Raw genomic sequence first — 25,402 nt, forward strand, 5'->3', positions numbered from 1 at the left:
TCCCGAAGGTCCCTGAAACCTCTGGAGGGCTTCGTGGGGAGGCAGGGAGGCTGTTTTCACCCTGCCCAGGCTCCAATAAAGCCTCTGAAGCCTGGGGAGGGTGAATAAAGCATGCAAAAAATGGGGCGAGTGCCTGTCATGCGCGCATGCACACTGGGGGGGTTGTTCATTGCATTATGGGTGCGGTACACACATGCACAACCCCCCTACACCCCTCACTTATGGCATGTGAGCCAAAAAGGGTTCACCATTACTGGACTAGATGATTTAAAAGGTCCCTCCCAACTCTTATTATTCTGTTATTCATTAGTTACTCCTGCTGTTAATATGGTTCTGCACTACATCCTACAAATCTTGAATCTCCAAAGACCTACGTAAGAGTCCTCTTTGTAGACTTTAGTTCAGCATTCAATACCATCATACGGGACATTCCTCTAACTAAACTAAATCAGCTAGCGATACCTGAACACACTTTTAAGTCATGGATCACAAGCTTCCTAACAGACAGGAAGCAGCAGGTGAAGATAGGTAAAATCACCTCAGATCCCCATACAATTAGCACAGGAGCGCCCACCCCCCTGGACTGTGTGCTCGCCCCACTTCTCTCTATATAGCAATGACTGCATCTCAAATGATACATCTGTTAAACTACTGAAGTTTGCAAATGACACAACAGTGATTGGTCTCATTTGAGATAATGATGAAATTGCATACAGACGGGAGGTTGACCAACTAGCCTCATGGTGTGACTGGAACAATCTAGAACTGAACACACTCAAAACCGTAGAAATGGTGGTAGACTTTAGGAGAAACCCTACCATACTACCACCTATTACAATACTAGACAACATAGTATCAACAGTACAGATCTTCAAATTTCTAGGTTCTACCACATCTCAAGACCTAAAATGGACACCTAACATTAAAAAAGTAATTAACAAAGCACAATAAAGAATGTTCTTTCTGCACTAATTCAGGAAGCTCAAACTGCCCAAGGAGCTGCTGATACAGTTCTATAGAGGAATTATTGAGTCTGTCATCTGCACCTCTATAACTGTCTGGTTTGGTTCTGCAACCCAATAAGACAGACACCACTTCAGAAGATATTCAGAACTGCAGAAAAAAAAATTACTGCCAACCTACCTTCCATTGAGGACCTGTACACTGTAAGAGTCAAAAAGAGGGCCGTGAAAATATTTACAGACCCCTCGCATCCTGGACATAAAATGTTTCAATTCCTATCTTCAAAATAACACTGTAGAACACTGCACACCAAGACAACTAGAAACAAGAACAATTTTTCCACAAACGCCATCACTCTGCTAACCAAATAATTTCCTCACCACTGTCAAGCCATTCACTAAGGCTGCATTACTATTACTATTAGTCTTCTCATATTTCCTATCACCCATCTCCTCCCACTTATGGCTGTAGAACTGTAACTTGGTCGCTTGCATCCTTACGATTTATATTGATACTGATTCTTTCCTGATTACTTACTTGTATTCTGGGACTATCATTAAGTGTTGTACCTTATGATTCTTGACAAATGTATCTTGTCACTTTATGTACAATGAGAGCTCATGCAACAAAGACAAATTCCTTGTGTGTCCAATCACACTTGACCAATAAAGAATTCTACTCTACTCTACTCTACTCTACTCTACTCTACTCTACTCTACTCTACTCTACTCTACTCTACTCTACTCTACTCTACTCTACTCTACTCTACTCTACTCTACTTTTTATCCCAAGAAGGTCCACTATAGTGTATACTATCCCAGGGATTTCATTCTCCATAGCAACTATCAGTGCTCTGTAGCAGTCCATGCCCTTAAGTATGATAAAAAATATTCAATTTGCCAACTCCTGCAACCTAGTCCCCTAGCTAAACTAACTATACTCTGATGAGGCTTATATATGAAGCAGACCATTTTCTATTCAATAATAATACTGATTTTTCCTCTCTATTTTTGTTTTTATGATTTTGAATACGGTTTACACTCATGTTTGAATTGGGTAACTATATAAATAAATAATTTCTAAATATATAAATAATAGCTGAAGGTGCCGTATTTTGTTCACAATTAGATTTAAAAAAAAAGTGTAGACATAGTAGCCTTTAATATTCTAATCATGTCAATCTGTAAGCTACAGAGATTTGGTTGATTTATTATGTGCCATCAAGTCAATGCCTAGTAATTTGTGCCTAGAATGGGAACTCAAGATTGATTTGTTCTATGATTTATTTGTTTGTTTTCTTGGCTGTCCATGATGTTCTCAAGACATCTTCTCCAACACCATAATTCAAGTGCATCAATACTTTTCCTAACCTGCTTCTTCAAATTCTGTCAGGACCAAGCCCAAAGACAGCACATTGAGATCCAAATGAGTCTAGATCTTTATATTTGCTTACACTTAATAGACAGAATCTTACCAGGCTAAAGCTATAACTTTCTAATATAATAGATATACCCCGGGAGATATCCTCTCAGTGATTCTAGGCAACTTATATGGATACAAATCCAATATACAAACATAGAAAGCTAATGCCCCCTATCCCTGTCTTGATTTCAATTCGATTCCAATAGCTGTTTCATGCAAACTGGCTCATTAAGCATTAGCACATTTTGCAATTCAAAGTTGCACACACAAACAAATGTACACTATTTTAGTTATAGAATCTAATACAGAAATTTGCCCTCGAGGTCTATCTTAAGTTGAAATTGCTTATTTACAACATAGTATTAAGTGGAGTCATACTGTTTGCTCAGGCCCTATATAGATAGTCTTTAACTTATAACCACAGTTAGGACTGGATTTTGGTTGCTAAGCTATGTGGTCATAAAATGAGTTATCATGTATTGATTAGCAATGCAATCCTAGCAATTCCTGTTGCTGTCATTAAGTAAATTCTGCTGATCATTGCTGAGGACCCACTGCAGCCAAATCTAGGATTAATCTAGCATCATCCCCAACCTCAATAAAAATGGCATTGTTTCCTGCTCCCCCCACCTATCTTCCCCTCCCTCCCAGGAGTTATTTGCAAAGGGAGTTTTGGTGTGTTCTCAGTGGTTTATTTTCCCTTGTTTATTTTCTTTTTTTTGCAACACAAAGCCAATCCCAGCCTAGCCTACAAGTGTGCTGTACTGCAGTTCAGGGACTCCTTCCTTCCTTCCTTCCTTCCTTCCTTCCTTTTCATGAAACCAGCCTCATACCAGCAGCCAAGCTAGATATGCCTTGTCAGCAGTGGGATCAAGAGGACAGGAAGTTACTTTGGAAAAGCAGAGCCCAGGAGGCCAAAAGGTTATAGCTGGGAAGAATGGGTGGGTGGAGATATGTGGGAATTGCAGTATTGCTGTGGTTATAAGTACATGTGGGCTGCCAACTGCCTGAATTTTGATCACATGAGTGCAGGGAGGCTACAACAGCCATAACCTCAGGCAAAGCTTGTAAGTCCCTTTGTTTAACACCGTTGAATGATCGCTGAACAAATAGTAATAAGTCAAGGACTATCTGTATAATGCAGTCTACCTGTTCATTTCACAAATCAGTGCTGGCTGTCCATCCTATCTTAACTAGTTTTTTTTAAAAAAAATTAACAACGTAATTTAGAATTAGTTTTTAAGATTAAATAATGTGCGTAGTGATGGTGGAAACTAAAAAACAAACAAAAAGCAACCCAGGAAAAAAACTCTGAACATTTGGGGGGAAAAAGAGCCACCCAAAATTCAGGTGCAGAGAGAGAGCCGGGGGGGGGGGGGGAAGGGGGGAGAAGAAACACCAAAAGGAGCAATCAGCATTCAGTACAGAATTTTTTTCAAATGATATTACTATTGGGAGATGCAATGCTAGGATATTTGGGGGTTCCATGCTGAAGGATAGGTCAATGCTCAGTTTCTAGAAAAACTTTCCATGGTCAGTAGTCTTATTCTTGAGAGAAATGTATTATATTTAGGATGGAAAAAATGTCATTTAAGACCAGGCCAGAGCAAAAAGAGGACCAAGTGAAGTATCACACCAATTTCATGCAGATAAGATCTATATTCTATCTACTATGCATTGAAAGAGGAAAACGGGTGTTCAATTATGAACATTCTGTATAGCTACAATTTAAGTAAACCTGTCCCAAAGGAGCTTTTTCAAGAGGCAACTCGACTTTCTGGGTTTTCTTTGAAGATGTTTTGCTTCTTATCCAAGAAGCTTCTTCAGACTTGGGTGGGGGCAGTGTGGGGGGAGGCATGTTTGAGACAGCCATGACCTGGATGACTGAGAATCTCCATATCTTTAACAATATTTTATTCAATTTTTCAATTTTCACATTCCATTTGCAATCATTTATACACAGGGTATTTACTATAAGCAAAGAAGAAAAAAAAAGAAAAAAGGAATAAAACGAACAAATAAAAAGGAAACACAACTCATCATTCACAACCCCACCTAACCCTTGCATCCTCCATACACCCCATCTACCCCCTCCAACTTTCCTTTCTCCCTCTAACACTCCGCTCCTACTTCCCTTTCCCCTCAAACCTTCCTTCTCCCCTTACTCCCCAGACACCCTCCTTACATACTCCTTACATTCCCCTTACTCCTTCCTTACTCCTCCCTCTTCCTTCCCTCTACCTCCCTCCTTGGTGTATGCCTTTATTCGAGTGTTGTTTGATCTAATAAAAGTAAAGTGAACCAAGGAAAAAATAATAATAATAATAATAATAATAAAAAAAGAACCACCGTATATAAATACATTCTTGTTCTTATTAAGACTATGTTAACACCCCCCCACCCCACCCCCCACAATCCCCATCCCTAATCCTCCCGGCTTCCCAGGGCCCACACCTGGCACTACCTTCTATCTAAAATATCTTGTATACATATGGATTAAAAAATAAAAGTAATATATCAAAAGAAAAAGAAAAGCAGAGAAAGAAAAAAAAAGGAAAAAAAGAAAAGAGAAAAGAGAAAAAAGAAAAAAGAAACCACTCTTTGTGTTGATCTCAGCCCCCCATCTTTATCTATGCTTAAATAGTATAAATCATTCTATCTATATTTTATTCTCGTCTCTTACTTCTTTGCTATTTACCCCGATCTTCTGTAGACTCTCCCGTTCCCTTCCTAAACCTCATGATCCCTTCCAATAAGATTTAAGCAGCATGGTTCATGCCATATATTCAAATATAACTTTACAGACAAGTAATCAAACTTTCCCTTCTAGTAAAATTTAAACAACGTAAATGATCTTTCTTTGCCCCTTTTTCAAACAGTAATTCAAAATAATCTAACCAGATTTCCCCTTCTTAGTAAAGTTAAGCAGCGTAGATCAGATATTACTTTACACAGGAATCAATTTCTATCTTAAGATAATTCCAACCGACTTCCCCTTCTAATAGGATTTAAATAACTTAGTTCATTCCACATGCATTTTACCCTCATCCCCCACTTGTCTGATATTTACCACTATCAAATTTATACTAACATTTGTTTAAAATATAACTCAGAGCGATTTGTAGCATGAATCATTCCACATATTCCAATAATACTTTCAGCAAGAGTCAGTTAACCTTCTATTTTAAGGTAGTCCCTTCTAACAAAGTTTAAACAACATAAATCATTCCGCATTCTTTTTACAGTTATCTTAAGATAATCCCAAGCGGCTTCCTGTTCTAATAAGCTTTAAACAACGTAAATTTTGCCCTCTTCCCTTGCTTGTCTGATATTTACCACAAATAACGTAGTTCATTCCACATGCATTTTACCCTCATCTCTTGCTTGTCTAATATTTACCACTATCAAATTTATACTAGCGTTTATTTAAGAAGTAACTCAGAACTATTACAACCAACTTTCCCTTCAAATAAAAGTTAAATAGCATGGATCATATTCAAATAATACTTTCAGCAAGAGTCAGTTAACCTTCTATTTTAAAATAGTCCCATCTAACAAAGTTTAAACAACATAAATCATTCCGCATTCTTTTAACCACTATCAAATTTATACTAACATTACTTTAGAATCTAGCTCAAAGTAGTTTCACCCAGCTTTCCCTTCTGATAAAAATTAGTCCACTTTTTCTACCGGAGAGAGGTCTCAAACCCCCATTCAGTCCTCAACTTTAGGAAGTCTTTTGAAGTATCTAAATTCTCGATCTGCGTTCTTCTGCTTCTCCGAGGGAGGAGGGGCTGCCCCCTCCATCTTGCAGCCGCATGGCCAGCTGTTTGCTTTCTCCTTCCGCTTGTCTCTCCTCTCTTCCAAGCGCGTCAGGAGGTCCCGCCTTCAGAATCCTACAATAGAAATCTTGAGCCTCCGAAACAGAGTTAAGACGAAATCTTTGATTCTCAAATGTAACCGTGATGCCGGCAGGGGCCTCCCATCTGTATCGAATCTGTTGACTCCTAAGCTCTTTGGTTAAAAAAGTGTAGTCCCTTCTTTCTCTCAACATCTGGAAAGGTATATCTTTGAAGACAATCACGTCCTGGTCATCAACTCGGAGACTGTTATTATGAAACTTTTGCACAATCGCGTTTCTAGATTCTTTTGTAGAGAAATGTATAATTATGTCCCTCGGGAGCTGTCGCTGTTCCGCTATCAATGAGTTCTGGCGATAGATTTTCCGAATCTGCCAATCAAAGTTAAGTCCCGGGCTTCCCAGCGCATGGCTGAAGGCTTCAGCAAAAGTATGTTTCAAATTCTCTTGCTCCTTTTCACGGAATCCTCTGACTCTTATTGAAAATGCCTTCCTATCAAAATTTAGCATCATAAGCTGTTCTTCGTTATTTCTAATTTTTTCTTGTAAAATTTGAATATTGGTAGTCAAATTAAAATTAGCCTTCTCCAAACTTTCCAATTTGTTCTCTATTTCAGCAGAGTAATCTGACAGGGCAGACACGGCTGCAAACGTATTCACCTTCATTTGATTAACTTTAGATTTTAGGTCATCATAAAGTTGCAATACAAATTCCTCAATTTCTTGCTTAAATGCATTAAATATTTTAAAGAGATATTCTTGTGTTAAAACTTCTCCAGTAGAGGGCGTAGGAGACAAAGGCTGTGTTTCCAAAAAAGATTCTTTAAATTCTTTAGACACATTTGTAGCAAGACGCTTCTTTGATCTGGGTGCCATAATAAATAAACAAGTAAGCAGCGCTTCGCTCCCCTCTATTTCCAAAGAAAAAAAAAGGTTTATTTTGTTAAGGAGCGGTCTGCAGGAAGATAAGCCCGGCTAAGTACATCCAGTAATCATCCACGGAGAGAAATCGCCATTTTGAAGTCTATTTAAACAAAGAAGTCTTTAAGACGAATGGTGCTGGCATTTAAGATAGTAATAAAAGCATAAATCTCACAGGGGTGGTACCCTCCCGTATCAAATCTAGCTTGAAAAAACTTTGTTTCGTCCTGGGGGGGGCTAGCCTGTCTGGGGCTGCCAAAAAAAAAAAAGGCAGCTGAGAAGAACTGGCCGGAGATAAAAGCTCCGCTTCGGCTGGATCTAATCTCTTCCACAGCCAAAAAAAGAAAAAGGCTGTGGCTTACGAATAGACCCTAGTCTACGGAGCTATCCTCCCTGCCCCTTTCTTAGCCAAAAAGGGGTGCTATCTATGATCTTATTTAGATATACAGACCAGATCTCTGAGGAGCTCGGTGGAGCCCTCCTCGGCAACAGGCCACGCCCCCAGGAAGCCCTATGACTGAGAATCTCCATAGACTTTCTCCAACCTGTCTTCTCCAAAAGTTTTTTGACCAAAAACATGTTTTTTGTTTGTTTGTGGTGTCTTTGGTTTGCTTGTACAAACAACAGTAATAAAAACTAGGTCACACCCTATGTATCTGATGATTGAGGGACTTCTTCTTTCTTAGAAACTGTTATATTTGATCATTTGCCTTGCTAGCTTTTGCTGCCAAATGATACAAAGTTGTTTTTTCCATGAATTATTTTGCTCAAGTTCTGCTGGAAAGACAGATTTATAAGTTATTTTATCTCATGCTTTGCTTCCCGTTCTTTATTTTAAAAGTTATACGTAAATTTCCTCTTAAAAAGGGTTGTGAAATACTCCTGTAGTCGATCTTGCTTTCAGAAATCACACAAAAGGACCGTGGTAAAAGTGTTTGACTTTGTCATCATTGCAGATTTGGTACAGATGAGCTGAAGAAAGAATTTCTTGCTCCAACAATAGCTGGAGATGTTGTGGCTTGCATAGGAGTAAGTGAATCTGGGGCAGGTTCAGATGTTGCAAGTAAGTATAACTCAGTATAAAATTTGTAACCCATTTACAACGGATTATTGACTATTTATTTTACAAATTTATGTGGCTATTTATTTAGCATACACATTAAGAACTCTTAAGTGGTGAGCAAGAATAAAACCATAATAGGTTAAGGTAAAGTTCCCCTCAGGGAACTCTAGGGGACAGTGCTCATCTCCATTTCAAAGTTGAAGAGTCAGTGTTGTCCGAAGACTTCTCCATGGTCATGTGGCCAGCATGACTAAACGCCAAAGGCTCATGGTACACTTATCTTCCCACCAAAGATAGTTCCTATTTTTCTACTTGCCCTTTTTACGTGCTTTCAAACTGCTAGGTTGGCAGAAGTTGGGACAAGTAATGGGAGCTCACTCCATTACGTAGCACTAGGGATTTGAGCCCCCAAATTGCCAACCTTTCTTATTGATAAGCTCAGTGTCTTAGACACTGAGCCACCTTAGAAAACCATAATAGATTGAATTATACATTTTAAATCAAACAAAAAAATATGTATTTTACTATCACTGTACCACAATTCTCATTTAATTACAATTACTTAAACATGTTTTTTATCTAAAATCATTTGTATTTAAAGACGCAGCCACCTATGGACATTCATTCGCAGTTTCAATAAACCTCCAATAACATTACACCTTTATGACATATTCTGAAACAAATTCAGTTAGTAAAATATATAAGCATTTCCCCCTTTCCCCCCCAACTCACAGTTTAAAGCTTATATCAATTTGCTTTTACTAGTACAACACACACACACACACACACACACACACACACACACACAAAATTAAACATTATCCATTAACATGTCCTTGTTATTATTGTAGTTGACTAAAAATTATTTACTATTTATATCATCTCTCCTCTCATCAAACCCAAAAGGAATTATACCTTTATAGCAAGCTCTAAACAAAAATTTATTAATAAAATTTATAGGACTTTTCCCTAAGTCCCAAATTATAATTTATATCCAAGTTATTTTTTACTAATTAAGGTTATCATTTCATTATTATTATAGTTAATTATATGTTAACAAATGAACTTTTGCTTAAAGGACTAATTTATCTTTTTTTAAAAGTTTTTTTGGGCAATCTTTCTCAAAGTAAAAAAAACCTCACCCGATGGACTCACTTTCACTTCCTTCCTTCCACACCCATCTCCAACTTTGTCAGCCTAGGGGCTGCCTGTTTGCCGCCGGCTTGAAGCACTTCCCTTGGGTCAATCAGGGACTTTGCGGTGTCCCTGAGACCAGCAAGGCTTTGTCTTCCTGTTCACCGTCTCTCTGGGACGGTTTAGGTCCTGCTGGACCGACCAGCAGCAAAAGTGTGAATGGCGGTCTCGGACTGTCAAGACCGCACGTTGTATTGTTGCAACGTTGGCTCCTCCTTAGATCTGAACTGATCAACAGCAGGTAGGGAAAGATGCCTTGTTTTATTACAATTTGATTGAATTTGCGTGCTAGTATTAATTTTCCTCCTATGGAGTCCTTGGTGTTCTCTGAGATTACAGATGTTTTATTATTAGACAACCTACGGACGATTCAGTAAAGTTGTATCTAGTCTTGTAACAAAACATCTGTGAGCAAACAACCAAACTCAGAGAGCACCAAGGACTTGATAGTTCAATCCTGAACTACAGATATTATCTCCCCACTAGCTTAAATAGCTAGGAAATTCCAATATGCTATTAAATAAAGCCACTTTTATTTTCTCTTCTTAGACATCCCTCATTTTAGTAATCTATAGGGTTTATCGTTTCCACCTTAACAACGATTAAAATCAAACAATTAAGATAACACTTTCCCATCTTTCTTTATGGACCACAATTCCCTTAAATATTTGTGGAACTTCAGAACTAATGTCTCTTTGTGAAGCAATGAAAATATAATGATGATTATTGTCTGCATTAAGACCAATATTTAGTGAATAAAAATAGGGCAATAGGGAGAAATAAAGCATGAAAGGGTTCAAAGGAGGTTGGAGTAGGCAAAAGAACCACTACCTTGAATTGACTAATTGCCCTGAATTGGTGTCAGGTAATTTCAAATATCTCTATGTTCATAAGATAAATTAAAAAAACTGGGTGAGTGTGTGTGAGAGAGAGGGGGGACAGGAAGAGAGAGGGGGGGAGAGATCAAGATTCATTTTAAAGATTAAATCCATCTTTTCCAATGTATATAAAATACATCTATAAAATACATTGGTGGTACTTGTGTTAAGAACAGCAATTGAATTTGGGAATGATATAAATGGCATAAAGCATGCCATCATATGATTTCACTGCTTAGTGAGAACAATCCTAACACTTCTAGTTGTTGTCAACTAAGAAGGGTGAGCCGTGGTGGCGCAGTGGTTAAAATGCAGTATTGCAGGCTAATTCTGCTGACTGCCATTGCTATTGTTATTACTAACTGGAAAGCAGCAGGGGTCATGGGCCTGCTGCAGAATGTGTGGGATGCAGGCTCATGAGGGAAGCCCTGAGAAGCCTGGGAGAGGCTGTGTGCAACATGGGGGAAACCAGAAGAGAGCTTGGCAGGCAAGGCAGAAGCTGCAGACAAACGTAAGAATGCTGGGGAGTGGAAGGCACTGCAGGATGTGAGAACAGAAAAGGTGCAGAATGGGTGGTGCAGAGGGAGCACAAATGTAGGGACACTGGGGATGGGGGGGGGAATCTTTAGAGCAACCTATGATCCTCACGGCTAGCTTCCACTTTGACTTTGCTTGTGGAAATGGCTCACATTTACCTGTAACTGTGATAAATGTGAGCCATTTCCAAGTGCCAGCCAGTTGCCAAATGCATGTGGCAAGTCAGAAGGGATTGCAATCACATGACCATAGAACACTGCAATTTCATAAATGGGAGCCAGTTGCCAAGTACTCCAATCTGAATCACAGGACCATTGGGGCACTATGACAGCCGGAACTTTAAGGACCATTCATAAAGACTGTTCACTGCACCATCATCACTTCGTGTAATTGGACTCTTCACATTGCATAACACTTTTTCCCCTTGTTTGCATAGGCATCAAGACCAAAGCTGTAAGAAAAGGTGACGACTATGTGATAAATGGTAGCAAAATGTGGATCACTTCTGGAATTCAGGCAGACTGGATGTGCCTCTTGGCAAACACAAACGATGGACCACCCCACAAAAATAAATCTCTTCTATGTCTGCCAATGAAGTTGCCAGGTAACAAAGTTAAGATAAAATGATCTCAGACAAAAAAAAGTAATATCCAAACGTATAACTTATAAATTAGAGGAATGGAAGTTCTTTTTAACCTCATAAATCATCCTGAGAAATACATCTTCTAAATAATGACAGTCTTTTTAAAGCAAAATAGTGTTGGCTGTTAGAATTTCAAAAATGTATATTGTGATTCTGCTTTTCTTAGACTACACAAAATCTTCAAATAGCTGCCAGGCTTTCCAAATTAGAAACAGAATTTTTAATTGGAGTTTTACAGTTTTCGGTGTGGGGTTTTTTTTTGTTTTTTTTTGCTATCATAAAAGTTGAAGCAACCAAGAAAATAAGTACTTAAAATTGAAAAAGCCTCAACAACAACTTGATATAATTGATAGTAAAACTTATGGCATAATTATGTTTTTGTGTGCTACAAAATTATTGCATTACTAGTTCTTTGTTAATTGAGATATCAGTAATTAGAACAGAGTCAAGAAAGAAAAAGAAATTGGGAGGAACAGAAGTATTTCATAGATTACTACTCCTGTTTCATGCATTTTGCACTCTCATTAGTTGTAGTCTGCTGTAGGAACAGATAAATTAGAAGGTGCTGCTGATTATAAAATACTACTTGTAAAAATATCACTGGAAATATCCAAGCAAAAACTGATTAAGGGTATCGCTTGCAAAATTCCAGATGTCATATGATTGATTGATATTAGGGCATTTTGAAATTGTAATCTCTGTTTTCATTATAATTTTATTATTATTCCTAACATGCCGTTATTTTTTTCTTCCCCCTTTCAGCGTGGTTGGACACTGGGTTTACATCTTCATTTAACTAGTTTTCATTATTGCAGCTGTCTTTATACACCAAATTACCGCTGATCCCATCAGTTTGCATGAATAGTTAGGTTGCTTGGCACCATTGTGTGTGTCACTTCATTCCAGAGGTGATATTCAGCAGGTTCAGCAGTTTGGAAAACCTGTAAATACTACCTCTGACTGGTCCCGCCCCATCTATTCTCTGTCTCACGAATCCCAGCTGATCAAGAGAAAATGGAGATTTTACAGTGTCCTTCCTCTGTCATGCCCACCAAGCCACAGGGGATTGGGAGGGGCACAGGGGATGGGTTGGGCACAAGACTCTGCTTCAGTTTCTGAAAACTGGGGCTTCCGAATGAGTGAGCGAGGCTGGCTGGCTGTGACAGCTTGAACTCAGTGGGGCTCATCAAAGAGAGAGAGAGAGAGAGAGGGAGAGAGGGAGAGAGGGAGAGAGAGGGAGAGAGAGAGAAGGACAGAAGAGGAAGGCGAAGGAAGTGGGAGGGGGCGCAGCTTAATGGAATATTCGATATCCTGTAAGACACATTTCTTGGCATTTTCCTCCTTTTCTTTTCTTTGCAAAAAGCAGAGCCGCGCTAGCTGGACAGAGCGGAGATGAGGCGGGTGGGATGCTTGGGATGGGAGTGGGGGGAGGAGACTGCTGAAGAAAAAGAGGGAAGGAGGGCTATGACTCCCCTCCTTGTTTAACCTCCAAGCTTCCCTACTCGTGCAGCCTCCTCCTTCTCCTTTCCTCCCTCTCTCCCTCCGTGGCAGCAGCACTTTCCAAAAGGTGCCGGGAGGAAAGGGAAGGGAAAGCAACTTTGGCGGCCACCCCTGAGCATACCCATTTGGCTGTTTGGGCATGCTTAACAAAAAGGTAGAAAGGCAGCCCAGCTGCCAAAAGGAGGCACCATACCCACTGGGCGTGGGCTTTGAGAGGTGGGGTCTCGAGAAGTTTAGGGGCCACATGGAGAGGGCAAGAGAGATAGAGGGGTGGGTGGGGTGGGTGGCAGGGTTGTTGGGTTTCCTTTGCTGGACTTCTGCATGAGCACTGGGTGACATGTAATGGGATGGGAAGTGTCGCTTCTCTGGAGCCCTGCCAACTTTTGTGGGCAGGTTTCCTCCCACACTTCTCCCACCTAGAGGAAGTGGAAGGCAACCAAGAGGCTGTGCCCACCTGAACTCCACTGCCAAGTTGTTGCAACCATCCAACACGGGGATGAAGGAGACCTGGGTGCAAAACGTGACACATTTAAACCCATGAAAAAAAAAAACCACAACACTTTCCTTTCTCTTCACTCACGCCCCCCCACTCACCCTGCATTATCCCTACCTTTCAGATTTGGCGAAATTCCGAAAATCCTGCTGTCTCTCATCGTGCATGCGTTTAAATAGATTTGTGGGGGGGGGTATTTTAATCCATGTGCTGAAAAGCCCAATTGGGCTTAGTATCAGGACATGTCATATTTTCAGGAAACATAGTATTCTCAGTCAATTCTTTTATAAACATTTTACAAATCATATTTTAATATTTTAAAAGGCATCATTCCTAGAACAGAACCTGGGGGATCCCACTAGTTATATGCTCCATTGTGAGAAATACCCATTTATTCCTCCGTATTGTTTTATATAATTTATCTTGATGCTTATACACAAGAAAACCTACCCTTTTATTCCATGGTTCTTAAACTCACTGAGAAATATTTGATAAAGTGTGTTATCAAACTTTTTTAAAAAAAAATCCTTAGTAGATAATGTCTACTGGCTCATCCTTATTACATGTTTATTAATACCTTAAAAATATTCATGTAGATTAATTGGACTTCCCTTTGTGAGCATGTTGGCTATCTTTCAGCAAGGCGTATGTCTCAAGGATAACTGTCAACTGTCACTGGTTTTTCCACTCTAAAAACCAGTGGTGAAATTTAATTTTTTTGCCCTGTGGGCTTGGCTTGGTGGGAGGCCATGTGACTGGGTAGGCGTGGCCAACTTTTTTTCACTTTTTAAAACATTTTTCCCCCACTGGTTCAGGTGAATAGGCAGGAAAAAATGCTTTTAAAAGTGAGGGGGAAAGCTTCCGATGATCACACTGCGTAGCTGTGAGCCGCATGATTGTTGGAAGCTTCCCCCCCCCTTTTAAAGCATTTTTCTCTGTCTATCCACCCGAACCAGCAGGGAAAAAATGCTTTAAAAAGTAAAAAAAAAATGTTTCCAATGATTGCGCGGCTCACAGCTGATCTGTGTGATCGTCAGAACCATTTCACTCCACTTTTTAAAGCATTTTTTACTACTGGTTTGGGCAAATAGGTAGTAAAAATGCTTTAAAAAGTGAAACAAAGAGGATCCAACAATTGTGCAGGGCACAGCTGAGCCATGTGATTGTTGGAAGCTTTTTTTTTACTACTGGTTCGCAGAACCAGGAACAATAATCCCTACCGGTTTGGCCGAACCAGGCTGAACTGAGAGGATTTCATCCCTGCTAAGTACCCAGATGAATATCACTCAGAAACACCATTAATAATGAAGAAATTATGAAGTCAGTTTTCTCACTATATCTGGGCACCAAACCTAGTGAAGGAAGAAAGGTTAATGATACTATAGTCCCATTTAAATGGGAAAGTTTTATAGCTGCTTGGAAGTTGATAAACCCACTTTGGGAGATTTCATGAAAACTAGTCGTCGGAATCTTGAATGTGTTATTAAGCTCAATATAAGGGTAGTTGTTTCTAAGAAGTGGGAGTTCAACTAATATATGAAGAACAAAAGCACAATTGAGAATGTTCTGTATCTAAAAAAGAACTAATACTAGGTACCACTCAATCTTAATTGCGCTCTGTTTGTAGTTAAAAATATAAATAAAATTTTTGGATTAATGAAGTTACTTAAAAACAATCAAAGGATTATATTATTAAAAATGTTTCTAAGGTTACTGATGAGTAATTCTAAAGAAAGAAATAAGACTGAAACGTCTTTCAAATAAATTGCCCTGATAAAGCTATGAGTGATTTTTCCAACATAATGACCACACCACTTTTATTGACAATTAAAAAAAATAAGTTGCTGTAATACTGGGTAATGGAGCAGTCCCCTTTGGTCTTAGTAAAGCCAGTAATTCTGATATATATCATTAGTATATGTCATTCCAGTGCAGAAGATTGGGACAATTGCCAATGAAGAGTTGGTGAAACCAAGTTTGTGGGCTTCTTAATTTATTAGTGATTAAGATTTGATAAAACTGTTTGTACTAATTTTAAAAAATAGGTAGAGCAGATACTGCCCATGTTGCTAATATTCCCCTAATAGTGTATATCAGGAATCCCCAAACCCTGGACATGGACTGGCACTGGTGTGCAGAAAAACCTTTCTCCAAAAACCTGATCCCCGAAAGTTTGGGATCTGCTGCAGTGTTGGGTTTCTACCAGTTTGGACCTGTTCGGCTGAACTGTTAGGTCTGACTGCAAGCTGAGATCAAACCGGTTTTCTTTTTCCATGAAAGTGGGCCCTCCTGCCCACCCCCAGGTTATACAGACCTTTATTTCTACTTCCAAAGCCCAGCTGATCAGTGGTGGCAGATTGAATTGCTGACCCTCAGCTGTTTTATTTGCTCCTTTCATGGTTTGCAATGTGGAAGTTCACATGAAGCGAACCGGTTGTTCAACTGGTTGGAATCCACCCCTGGTTCACTGATGTATATAATCTAGGAAATACCACTTAAACCTATTATTTATCATCTTTAAGAAGGAGCATCCATCTCTCTCATAGAAGAACTCTTGGCAGTGTACAATAAAATATTAAAAACACGAAAACAATACATAAAATGTAAAAGAGGCAATGAATGTTTAAAAAAATAAGAGGTGGAAAGAGAGCTTTCAGGGCACTAATCAGCCCCATGGTTGTGTGTTCCTCTGCACACCCTGAGCAAGGCCATAGAACTATAAACATTCATGGAAGGCCAAGAGACTGGGTGCCCACCTCACCTCAGGCAGAAAATGTTCCACATTCCAGGAACAATGGCAGAGAAGGTTTTCCTCCTGGACCTTGCCAGTTGGAATTCTTTGGTTGACAGAACCTGCAACACACCTGCCATGTTTCATGGGTGGAATGGGCTGATATAGCAACATGAAGACAGTTTCATAAGTAACATGGCCCTGAGCCATGTAGGGCTTTAAAGAGCATAGCTAACATCTTGAATTGGACCCAGAAGCAAACTAGTACCCAATGCAACTCATGCAACTACATGCACTATTCTTTGGGTGACCCCAAAAATAGTGGGATTGTGTACCAGTGAAATTTCTGGATACTTTCAAGAGTAGCCACATGTAGAGCGCATTGCAGTAGTCTTAACTACTGGAGAGGACCAGAACATGAATCACCAATAGAGAGCCTCCCTTTAAGGGAAAGGATGTTACTGGCACACAAGTGATGTGGAACAAAGGCCCTCTTAGTGGCCATGAGTTGGACCTCTCACTTTCTATCAACACAAATTGAGATCAACTTCTAAAAGAGGTGAACCAGCACAGAACCATGCTTCCCTAAGCTGGCCCAGAAGACTATTTTTTTACTTTGCTTTACTTTACTTTGTTTTGCTTCACTTCGCTTCGTTATTATTATTTTATTTATTATTTTATTATTTTATTTTATTTTCCTATCTTACCACAGGATAATTCTGGCTGGTTTACAATATTAAAAGGATCAACTATATAAAACATTTAAGTAAAATATTATAAAAATATAAATTCTCTACCCTGTCAAAGCTATCATAATCAATAGTATTAAACACCACTGAGAGATACACGACCTCCATTCCGTCCCACCAGGGAGTATTCATGAAGTACCAATGCTGTTCGGGCCCATGTCTGGATCCAGATAATTGGCTTTTTCCCCAGGAAGTTTGTCCAAAAATACTTGATATGCATTATTCAGGGATTCTCACCTGGATTTGTTTAAACTAAAAAAAAGTAAATAATCTTCACAAGCTGCAGATGATTTATTCAAATGTTCTCAATATGAAATAGCTTATGTTCCTGTTAAGTGATGATCATATGCAAAGTGATCAGATTTTATACACTTATCACAATGATCTGGTTTTCAGCAATGACCTTTTTCAACACCTCTTTTTTTGGAAAGAAAAAAAAATAAAGTTGTGATTCATAGAATGACGTTATGACCCCAGGGCTTTAGGCTGCCCACAAGTAGAGGCCTAGAAAATGACCAAAGTATTTTCAACTTTTAAGAAGGGCCCGTGGGGAGATCCAGGAAATTATAGGCCTGTCCATTCAAAAACTACTAGTAAGACAAAATTACCAAGTATCTGAGACTTGGACTTTGTTCAAGAATGAACAAGCTAGTCTTAAACTGCTTAGAAGACAATAAAATATATTGGAAGAAGTGGCATGATTCTAAGAAAGGAGAATATTTTTAGCTCAGGGTTGAAATGAGTGATCCTTTATGCTTTCTTAATTTGCTTGTTGTCTTGTAGGTGTTTTATTACCAAACTAGTAACATCATCACATGACACGATTCTCCTGAATAAAATATACTCTGCCAGCAGTTACTTATCCTTGATAGAGCAATCTCTTGTCTATTTAGAGAAGGAAGGCTGAGTTTATTTAGAGCATGGATGTCAAATTCACGATGTCATGTTGCCATCATGTGATGTTGGCGTGACATTTTTCCCCTTCATAGAGCTGGGTTGGGCGTGGCCTGCATGTAAATACATATGGCCCATGAGCTGCCAGTTTGACACCTCTGGTTTAGAGCTGTTTTGCTCTAAATATTTGCCAAGTTTTTGACTTTTCAGAATACAGCATTTATCTGTGCTGTATTTCTCCTTTCTTTTTTCTTCAAATTTGTAAATTCATTGACACAGATGGAACTTACTTAGACTATCCAGTCAAAAGTCCCTGATTCTTTCAGGAAGTTTTTCCTCTCATTTGGAATTAGAATCTTGTTCAAGTGACAGCACTTTATGAAAAGTCTCTAATTACATACTGAACAGTGGTGGGTTTCAAATTTTTTTAGAACCTCTTCTGTAGGTGTGGCCTGCTTTATGGGAGTGGCCATGTGAGTGGGTGGGAGTGGCTTGCTGGCCATGTGAGTGGGTGGGCGTGGCCAACTTGTAAAATGTGGTGAAAGTCACTTAACAACACTCTTGCTTAGTAACCAAAATGTTGGCTCAGAAACTCTGACATTTGAAGCACACAAGTCTTAAAGCTGTCAAGTTACAAGACCCTTGCGCCCTTAACCCTTAAAAAAAAAACCCAGGGGTGTTCAAACTTGGTAGCTTTAAGACTTGTGGACTTCAACTCCCAGAATTCCTCCTCTCACTCTTCATCTTGATGATGTGCGGACGGGTGGGGGGAGGGAGCTGGAACCGGTTCTATGTGGCACTGTAGATTTGTGGAACCTCTTCTATAGAAGAGGTTAGAACTGGCAGGAACCCACCCCTGATACTGAAGCACCACAGTATATTGTGAATAAATGGCAGTCAGAATACTATTCCTCGTGTAAATAAAGGATACTATTGAATGACATTCTTGACAAGGCAGTCAACAAACTAATTGTTTTTGAGGGGTTGTTTCATTGTTCAGGAAAAGAATAGGCATATTCCATAGTAAAAACAGCAACCATTCATGTTTATTTATTTATCAAATATAAAGATTGCCCATTCAGTCCCAGAGTGATTCTTTATTTTTCATCTTCCTCAAAATCAAAAAGGATATTTTTTTTTTCAGGCTTGTGACTAGAATATCTATTAACAATTTTTTGTATTCATTTTCTTATTAACAGTGATAGCCCCCTCCCCACAAATGGGAGAATTAATTTTACTAACACTAACATTTACTAACATTTTTTAAAGATGAATTTTAATAGTTAAAAAAGAAGACATAATCTAATTGTCATTGAATGTCTCACATATGCAATTTATATTACTCATTTGTACTAATCACTTAGTACAAATCATCATCTATAATCACACATTTTCAGGTATTCACATTGCTAAGAAAATCGATAAGCTTGGTATGAGATCATCTGACACAGCGGAAATCTTCTTTGAAAATGTCAAAATTCCCAGAAAATACCTCATTGGAGAAGAAGGAATGGGATTTAATTACCAGATGTTGCAGTTCCAAGAAGAACGAATGATTGGAGTAGCACTTAGTAAGTAATAAGCCACACTGTCTAGCTACTAAGATTGTTTTTTCTTACAAAATAATGTGGAAAGTTGATTTTGGCAGTAAAATATAGCAACCCTCTCAATTACGAATTTGGAATCCAAATTTTTGTTGAAGATAATATTGTATGCATTTCCATAGCTGCAGATTCCTTTCATATACAAATCTGTCAAAAAGCATTTGTTCCCATTAAGTTTGGATATTTTTGCCACTAAATGTTATCAAAACTTTTATGTATCTCTTTGTTGTATAACAGTTTCTGACGAAAAACACCAAACATTTATTATTTTATAAAGCAAGTTGTCTATTTTGATTTGTTTTGGGATATTGAGCAGAATACAATTTTAATAAAAGTTTTTTTAAAAAAATACAATTATCGGTAAAAAAAATTACAATAGTTGTTTGAATGCTTCATTAAACAATCAGGATTAATTTGAGGCAGCTCTTCCCTATATCTATTTCACAAAGATTGGTCCTCTTTATCACAGAGAAGTGCTTCCCCAGAGAACATGACAATCTCCATAATAAAGTCATTGATGTTTATCTGTCTGGATGATTTATACGGCTATGTGGAAATTATTCTAAAGTTAGAAAAATAATCCTGTAGTAGTGAAAGTTTGGAACAATAGAGAAACTTCTAGTTTCAGCTTTTTAAAAACAGCAAAGTCACAAAAATTGATTCTGGACAGATCAAGAAAACCAAGCATGTTATGAGATTCCTAGAAATTTTATCCTGTATTCATGAAAATAATAGTCACTGTTTGAAGTTGAATCACCTGGATAACCTTCCAGAACCTTCTCAGGTGTTATGATGTCTGGTAGAAACCAAACAATTACAGATTGGTTTTAATTAATCAAATAAATTAATTCCAAATCTTGTATCAGTCATCAATCAGGCCTGGGGCAGCTGACTCCAAAATGAGGTCCAGCTCCATCTAGGACTGAGTGAATGGTGTGTTGTTTTTAAATCTATCTTTTCTTTTCCCTATATTTTAGTTTTTGACTTTATTTTTGTATTTGTAAGCCGCCTGGAGTCCTACGGGATTGGGCGGCATATAAATTTTATTAAATTCAAATTCAATGAGGGGACAGGTTCACAGTTTGGAGATGCTCTTTGGTCTCAGGATCTGGGCTACTTGCTATTGTACAAAACATGCCATACAATTCTGCAGATTATCAAGTCGTATCTCTTGAAACTGAATCACAGATGGGTCTTGAACCAAAGTAGTGTTGCCAAATAAACAAGCAGATCTGTGAGAGAATGGATGAAGATCTAAGTCTGCATTTAGATACTCTAAAAGATGCATTTAGATACTGTAAATGATGCATTTAGATACTGTAAATGATGCATTTAGATACTGTAAATGATGCATTTAGATACTCTGAATGATGATGTGATGGTGAATCTGTGGCACGCGTGCCAGAGGTAGCATGCAGTGCCCTCTCTAATGGCATGTGAGCTGTCAGCCCAGTTCAGCTCCACCGCGCATGTATGTGCGTGCCTCCTACGAGCCAGCTGGTCTTTGGGTCTCTGCTGCACATGTGAGGGTGGGGCACATGCGGATCATGCATGCATGCATGGGGGCGCACACACCTCCTGCTCGCCACCTCACTTTCGGGTTTCTGCCACACATGAGTGGGGGGCATGCACACATGCTTGGGGCGGGGCGCATGCATGGGAGGGACATATTGCATTTTGAGAGTTCAGGCGCACACACACTTGGGCACTCTGACCAGAAAAGGTTAGCTATCACTGCTTTAGACTTAAAAGTTGAAATATTGTAGCAAGTCTTGAAGTAGCAAGTTAGAAAAAATGTCAAATTTTGCTGAGCAAAGCAATGTGCTATGAAACACCCAAAATTCCTGCATAATTGTTAGGAAGAATTACTGCAGTTCAGGATGGTGCAACCACATACTGAATTTTAAGGAAGTTGATGACCATACACATTGCATATTATCCATGAAACAAAGAGTTTCAGTTTACTCACTTTAACTACTGTTACTCACTTTAATTCTCTTTTAAGTAACAGTAATATCCATGGGAAACTCTTGATGATGGTTATGGCAAAGATACACAAATATTCAAAAAAATCTGAAGGGAGAGAGGGAGGGGAAGGGAGACAAGACAATCTTCAGTGGAAAGGAATTAAAGGAATTAATAAATTCATTTTCATCTTTTATTACATCACATTTTTAGCACTGATGGGTCTAGAAATCCTGATAAAAGAAACTATTGATTATACTTCTCAACGGAAAGCATTTGGCCAGCCAATACTTCACAATCAAGTAGTGCATTTTCGCCTGGCTGAACTAGCCACTGAAGTGGAGCTCCTTCGTGCATTGCTCCATGAGGCAGTAGGTAAGTGCAATAAAAATTTATTTCCAATAATCTAATAAAAGATACATTATTATTTTTTGATAGATATGGTTAACTTAATAGGCAAGTTTATATTTTTATTTTAGGTCTCTACATACGCGGTAATGAAGTGACCAAACTTGCATCCATGGCCAAGTTAAAATGTGGTCGCCTATGTCGAGAAGTTCCAGATAGCTGTCTCCAGTTCTGGGGAGGAATGGGGTACACTAATGAAGTGCTAGTGAGTAGAATGTTCAGGTGAGAAGGATTAACCTTTAAGTCTATGTGGGTGTACCTGCATAAGTGTGTAACATCACAAGCGTTCAAATTATTAATCAGGTATTCATATTTTGCAGTACAGGTTTCTTCTTAAATTCCCCACACCTCATGTTTAAGCTCAAATCCACCCCCACCCCATAAAAAAACCATACTAATACACAGAGAAAACAGCTGAAGAGGAATAGTACATTTTTATTTCTGTCATTGACCAACAACATTTACATTCAATGTAAAAATTAAACTATGCAGTTAATGCCAATGGCCAAACTTAAGTACAATAAGAAAGATGAGTTGGAAATCCAGCCTTTTGGGCAACAAGAACTATTGTTTCAAAACAATGAATATATATTCAGTATATGTATGTTTGTATATACACATGTAATACACGTATATATGCATGCGCGGGCACACAAACAGCGCACGCACACACACTCACTCACACCTGGAATACTGCGTCCAGTTTGGGTCAGCACAACACAAAAAGATATTGATACCCTAGAAACGATGCAGAGAAGAGCAACAAAATGATAAGTGATCTGAAGGCTAAATCACACAATGAACTGTTGAGAGAACTAGGTATGCCGAGGTGGAAAATCATTAAAGAGAGATGCAACCTAGAACTAAGGAGAGAACAGTGATAACAATTAATCAGTGGAAAGTCTTACCTCTGAAAGTTGTGGCTGCTCCATCACTAGAGATTTTCAAAAGAGACTGGACAGCCATTTGTCCAGAATGTTATAGGTTCTCCTTCTTGATCAGGAGGTTGGACTGGAAGACCTCCAAGGTTCCTCCTTATGTAGAACATAGAATAACAATCCTGTTATTCTATGTTCTAAATATATGAGGTCTGAAATTCTTGCATAGTCCTATTTTATTCTTCCTGATCACATTGAAAGCAGCTTTTTTTTCAGAATGTAACATTTTATTCAGTGATTAAAAAGTATCCTAATCTATAATTCTACAGGGAGTCCTTGGTTAATGACCAATTCATTCAGCATCTTTTCAAAATTGCAATTGCACTGAACAATTGGTAGATATCCCTTAACAACCGTTCATTTAATGACTGTTCGAAGGAAGTTACAACGGCACTGAAAAGAGACTTACAACCATTTTTCTCACTTACGAACATTACAGCATCCCATGGTCACATGATTTACACTCGGATGCTTGCCAGTTGCAGTATCTCTGGGTCATGTGATTCTCTTTTGTGACCTTCTGACAAGACAAGCCAATGGGGAAACCAAATTCACTTAACAACCATGTTACTAATTTAATAACTGCAATGATTCACTTAACAAACATGGTATGAAAAGTTGTAAAATGGAGCAAAACTGACTTAGCAAATTCCTTAGTTAGGAATATAAATTCTGGGCACAATTATGGTCATAGAGGGCTACCTTTTCTTGTATTTATGGATAATCCTTAGCATTCCAGCTGTTGCAACATCGCACAATCACATGATCCAACAGATCACAAATGGTGATCATGTGATGTCCTCACTTAATGACCCACAGTGTTTTACTTAACAATGGCAAATGGGACTGCCAGAATTGCTGTCACTAAGCAGTGTGACCACATCATTCTTTATATTTGTGGTGCTTAATTATGATAATTCCAGTCCCAATTGCTTTTGTAAACCAAGGACTACACATACTCATGCCAAAATGGAATTGAAGTAACTCCCCTCCCCCCAAGGAATTAGGAACCTTTTCTGAGAGGGCACCTGACTGGAATTCTGAGAAATTTTTATATGATGCATTTTTGTGTGTGTGTGTGTGTGTGTGTGTGTGTGTGTGTGTGTGTGTGTGTATATATATATAAGTATGTGTATGTGTGTGCGTATATATATATATGTGTGTGTGTGTGTGTGTGTGTGTATGGTTTTTTTTGCGCTTATAAATAAAGGGATATTTATCAGTACAAATTAAAAAAAACACAAATATAACAAAGGCAACAGTAAAAATATTGGGTTTCTGTCGTGATGGACTCTTGCGACGAGCCGATTGACAGATGATGGAAGCAGTTAGCTTCCTCCCATAATTGGGGCTTACCAGGGGTTGTGACTCTAAATGTGTGTGTGTGTGTGTGTGTGTGTGTGTGTGTGTGTACACACACACACACACATTTATGTGTGTATATATTCCTCCCTCCCCATATATATATATATGTATGTATGTATGTATGTGTGTGTATATATATATATATGTATGTATGTAGGGAGGGAGGGAGGGAGGGAGGGAGATGGGCATCAGAACAATTCTGTGGAAAGCTATGACTCCCACAACAATCAAAATTTTGGGGATTAACGGAAGATTAAACCCTACTGTGATTCAAAATCGTGGTCAGACTAGAGTAGAAATTTTGTTTCCCAATTGATGACTGTTCAGCTTGACAACATAGAAATGTTGGCAAGATTTCCCTAGTAGACTTTGGGTGCTATATATGCAGTCACACTCAGTCATACTTGCCAAGGATTGTTAAGATTGCTGACCGGAACTAAAATGTTATACTTACAAATCTAATACATTTTAAGTGATGATGATGATTAGTATATTAAAACAGCTTCAATTCACGTTTCTTAAACAAGTACTTTTTAAACAATATCAAGTTTAATATTAATAGTTTTTAAGTGAAAGGGGAAGCAGAACGGACAAATTTCATTTTATTGATACTTTGTTTTGCCTTTTCTATATGTCAGAGATTACAGATTGACATCAATAGGAGGCGGTGCTGATGAAATCATGCTGTCCATTATATGCAAATACATGGGTATCTTGCCCCAAAAGTAAGTTTTGTGACTATACGTCTTTAATAATCTGTATTAGCTTTTTTATGTAGGTTCAATAAATATATCCAAAAGAATGACAAAATTACTAATTTTCATAATGATTTTTTTGCTTGTAAATTATATTTAGACTTAGGAGATAGCATATATAAGGCTACTAAAATGTGCAGATTTGTAAGATGTTTTCCAAGAACCACTGATAACTTAGTATTTGGATATAAAGCAGAAAAAGCAATTCTGATCTGATGTGGTTATACTTACACTATCTTTCTGGGGCACCTGAAAGAAGCTGCATTTTCCCCGCTGATCTCATGCATAGTGAGCACATCCAGACCAGATCTGAATCTCGTTTCCTGTTTTGAATGTGTGAATGCCTGCACATTCATACCAGTGGTGGGTTCGGGATCCCGTTGCAATCAGTACGGTTGCAACAGGATCTAGCGTCCACCACATGAACACATGCAGCGCACGCATGCGTCCTTCCTCTTGCAACACCTCCGTGACACTCCAGCTGCTCGGCGGAGCATCGCACAGGTGCCGTGCGTGCCAT

General features: G+C 38.6%; 1 protein-coding gene across 2 annotated transcripts in view; it reads left to right on the plus strand.

Annotated features, from left to right (window-relative positions):
- Window positions 1–25,402, plus strand: part of LOC106544897 (putative acyl-CoA dehydrogenase 6) — a 52,367-nt gene that overhangs the window by 25,421 nt on the left and 1,544 nt on the right. Inside the window, exons 4-9 of one of the 2 annotated variants that reach the window (XM_014061300.2) lie at window positions 8,122–8,228; window positions 11,274–11,441; window positions 19,245–19,418; window positions 21,630–21,791; window positions 21,896–22,046; window positions 24,766–24,852. In XM_014061300.2, coding sequence (XP_013916775.2) covers window positions 8,122–8,228; window positions 11,274–11,441; window positions 19,245–19,418; window positions 21,630–21,791; window positions 21,896–22,046; window positions 24,766–24,852 — 849 coding nt within the window. Of the gene's footprint in view, window positions 1–8,121; window positions 8,229–11,273; window positions 11,442–19,244; window positions 19,419–21,629; window positions 21,792–21,895; window positions 22,047–24,765; window positions 24,971–25,402 lie in introns of those variants that run through there. The other variant, XM_087712710.1, reaches the window with a different exon arrangement.

Source organism: Thamnophis sirtalis, unplaced genomic scaffold (genome assembly GCF_051295495.1).
Source record: "Thamnophis sirtalis isolate CommonGarterSnake01/CBP01778 unplaced genomic scaffold, rThaSir2_p1.2 scaffold_4, whole genome shotgun sequence".
Classification (NCBI taxonomy): domain Eukaryota; kingdom Metazoa; phylum Chordata; class Lepidosauria; order Squamata; family Natricidae; genus Thamnophis; species Thamnophis sirtalis.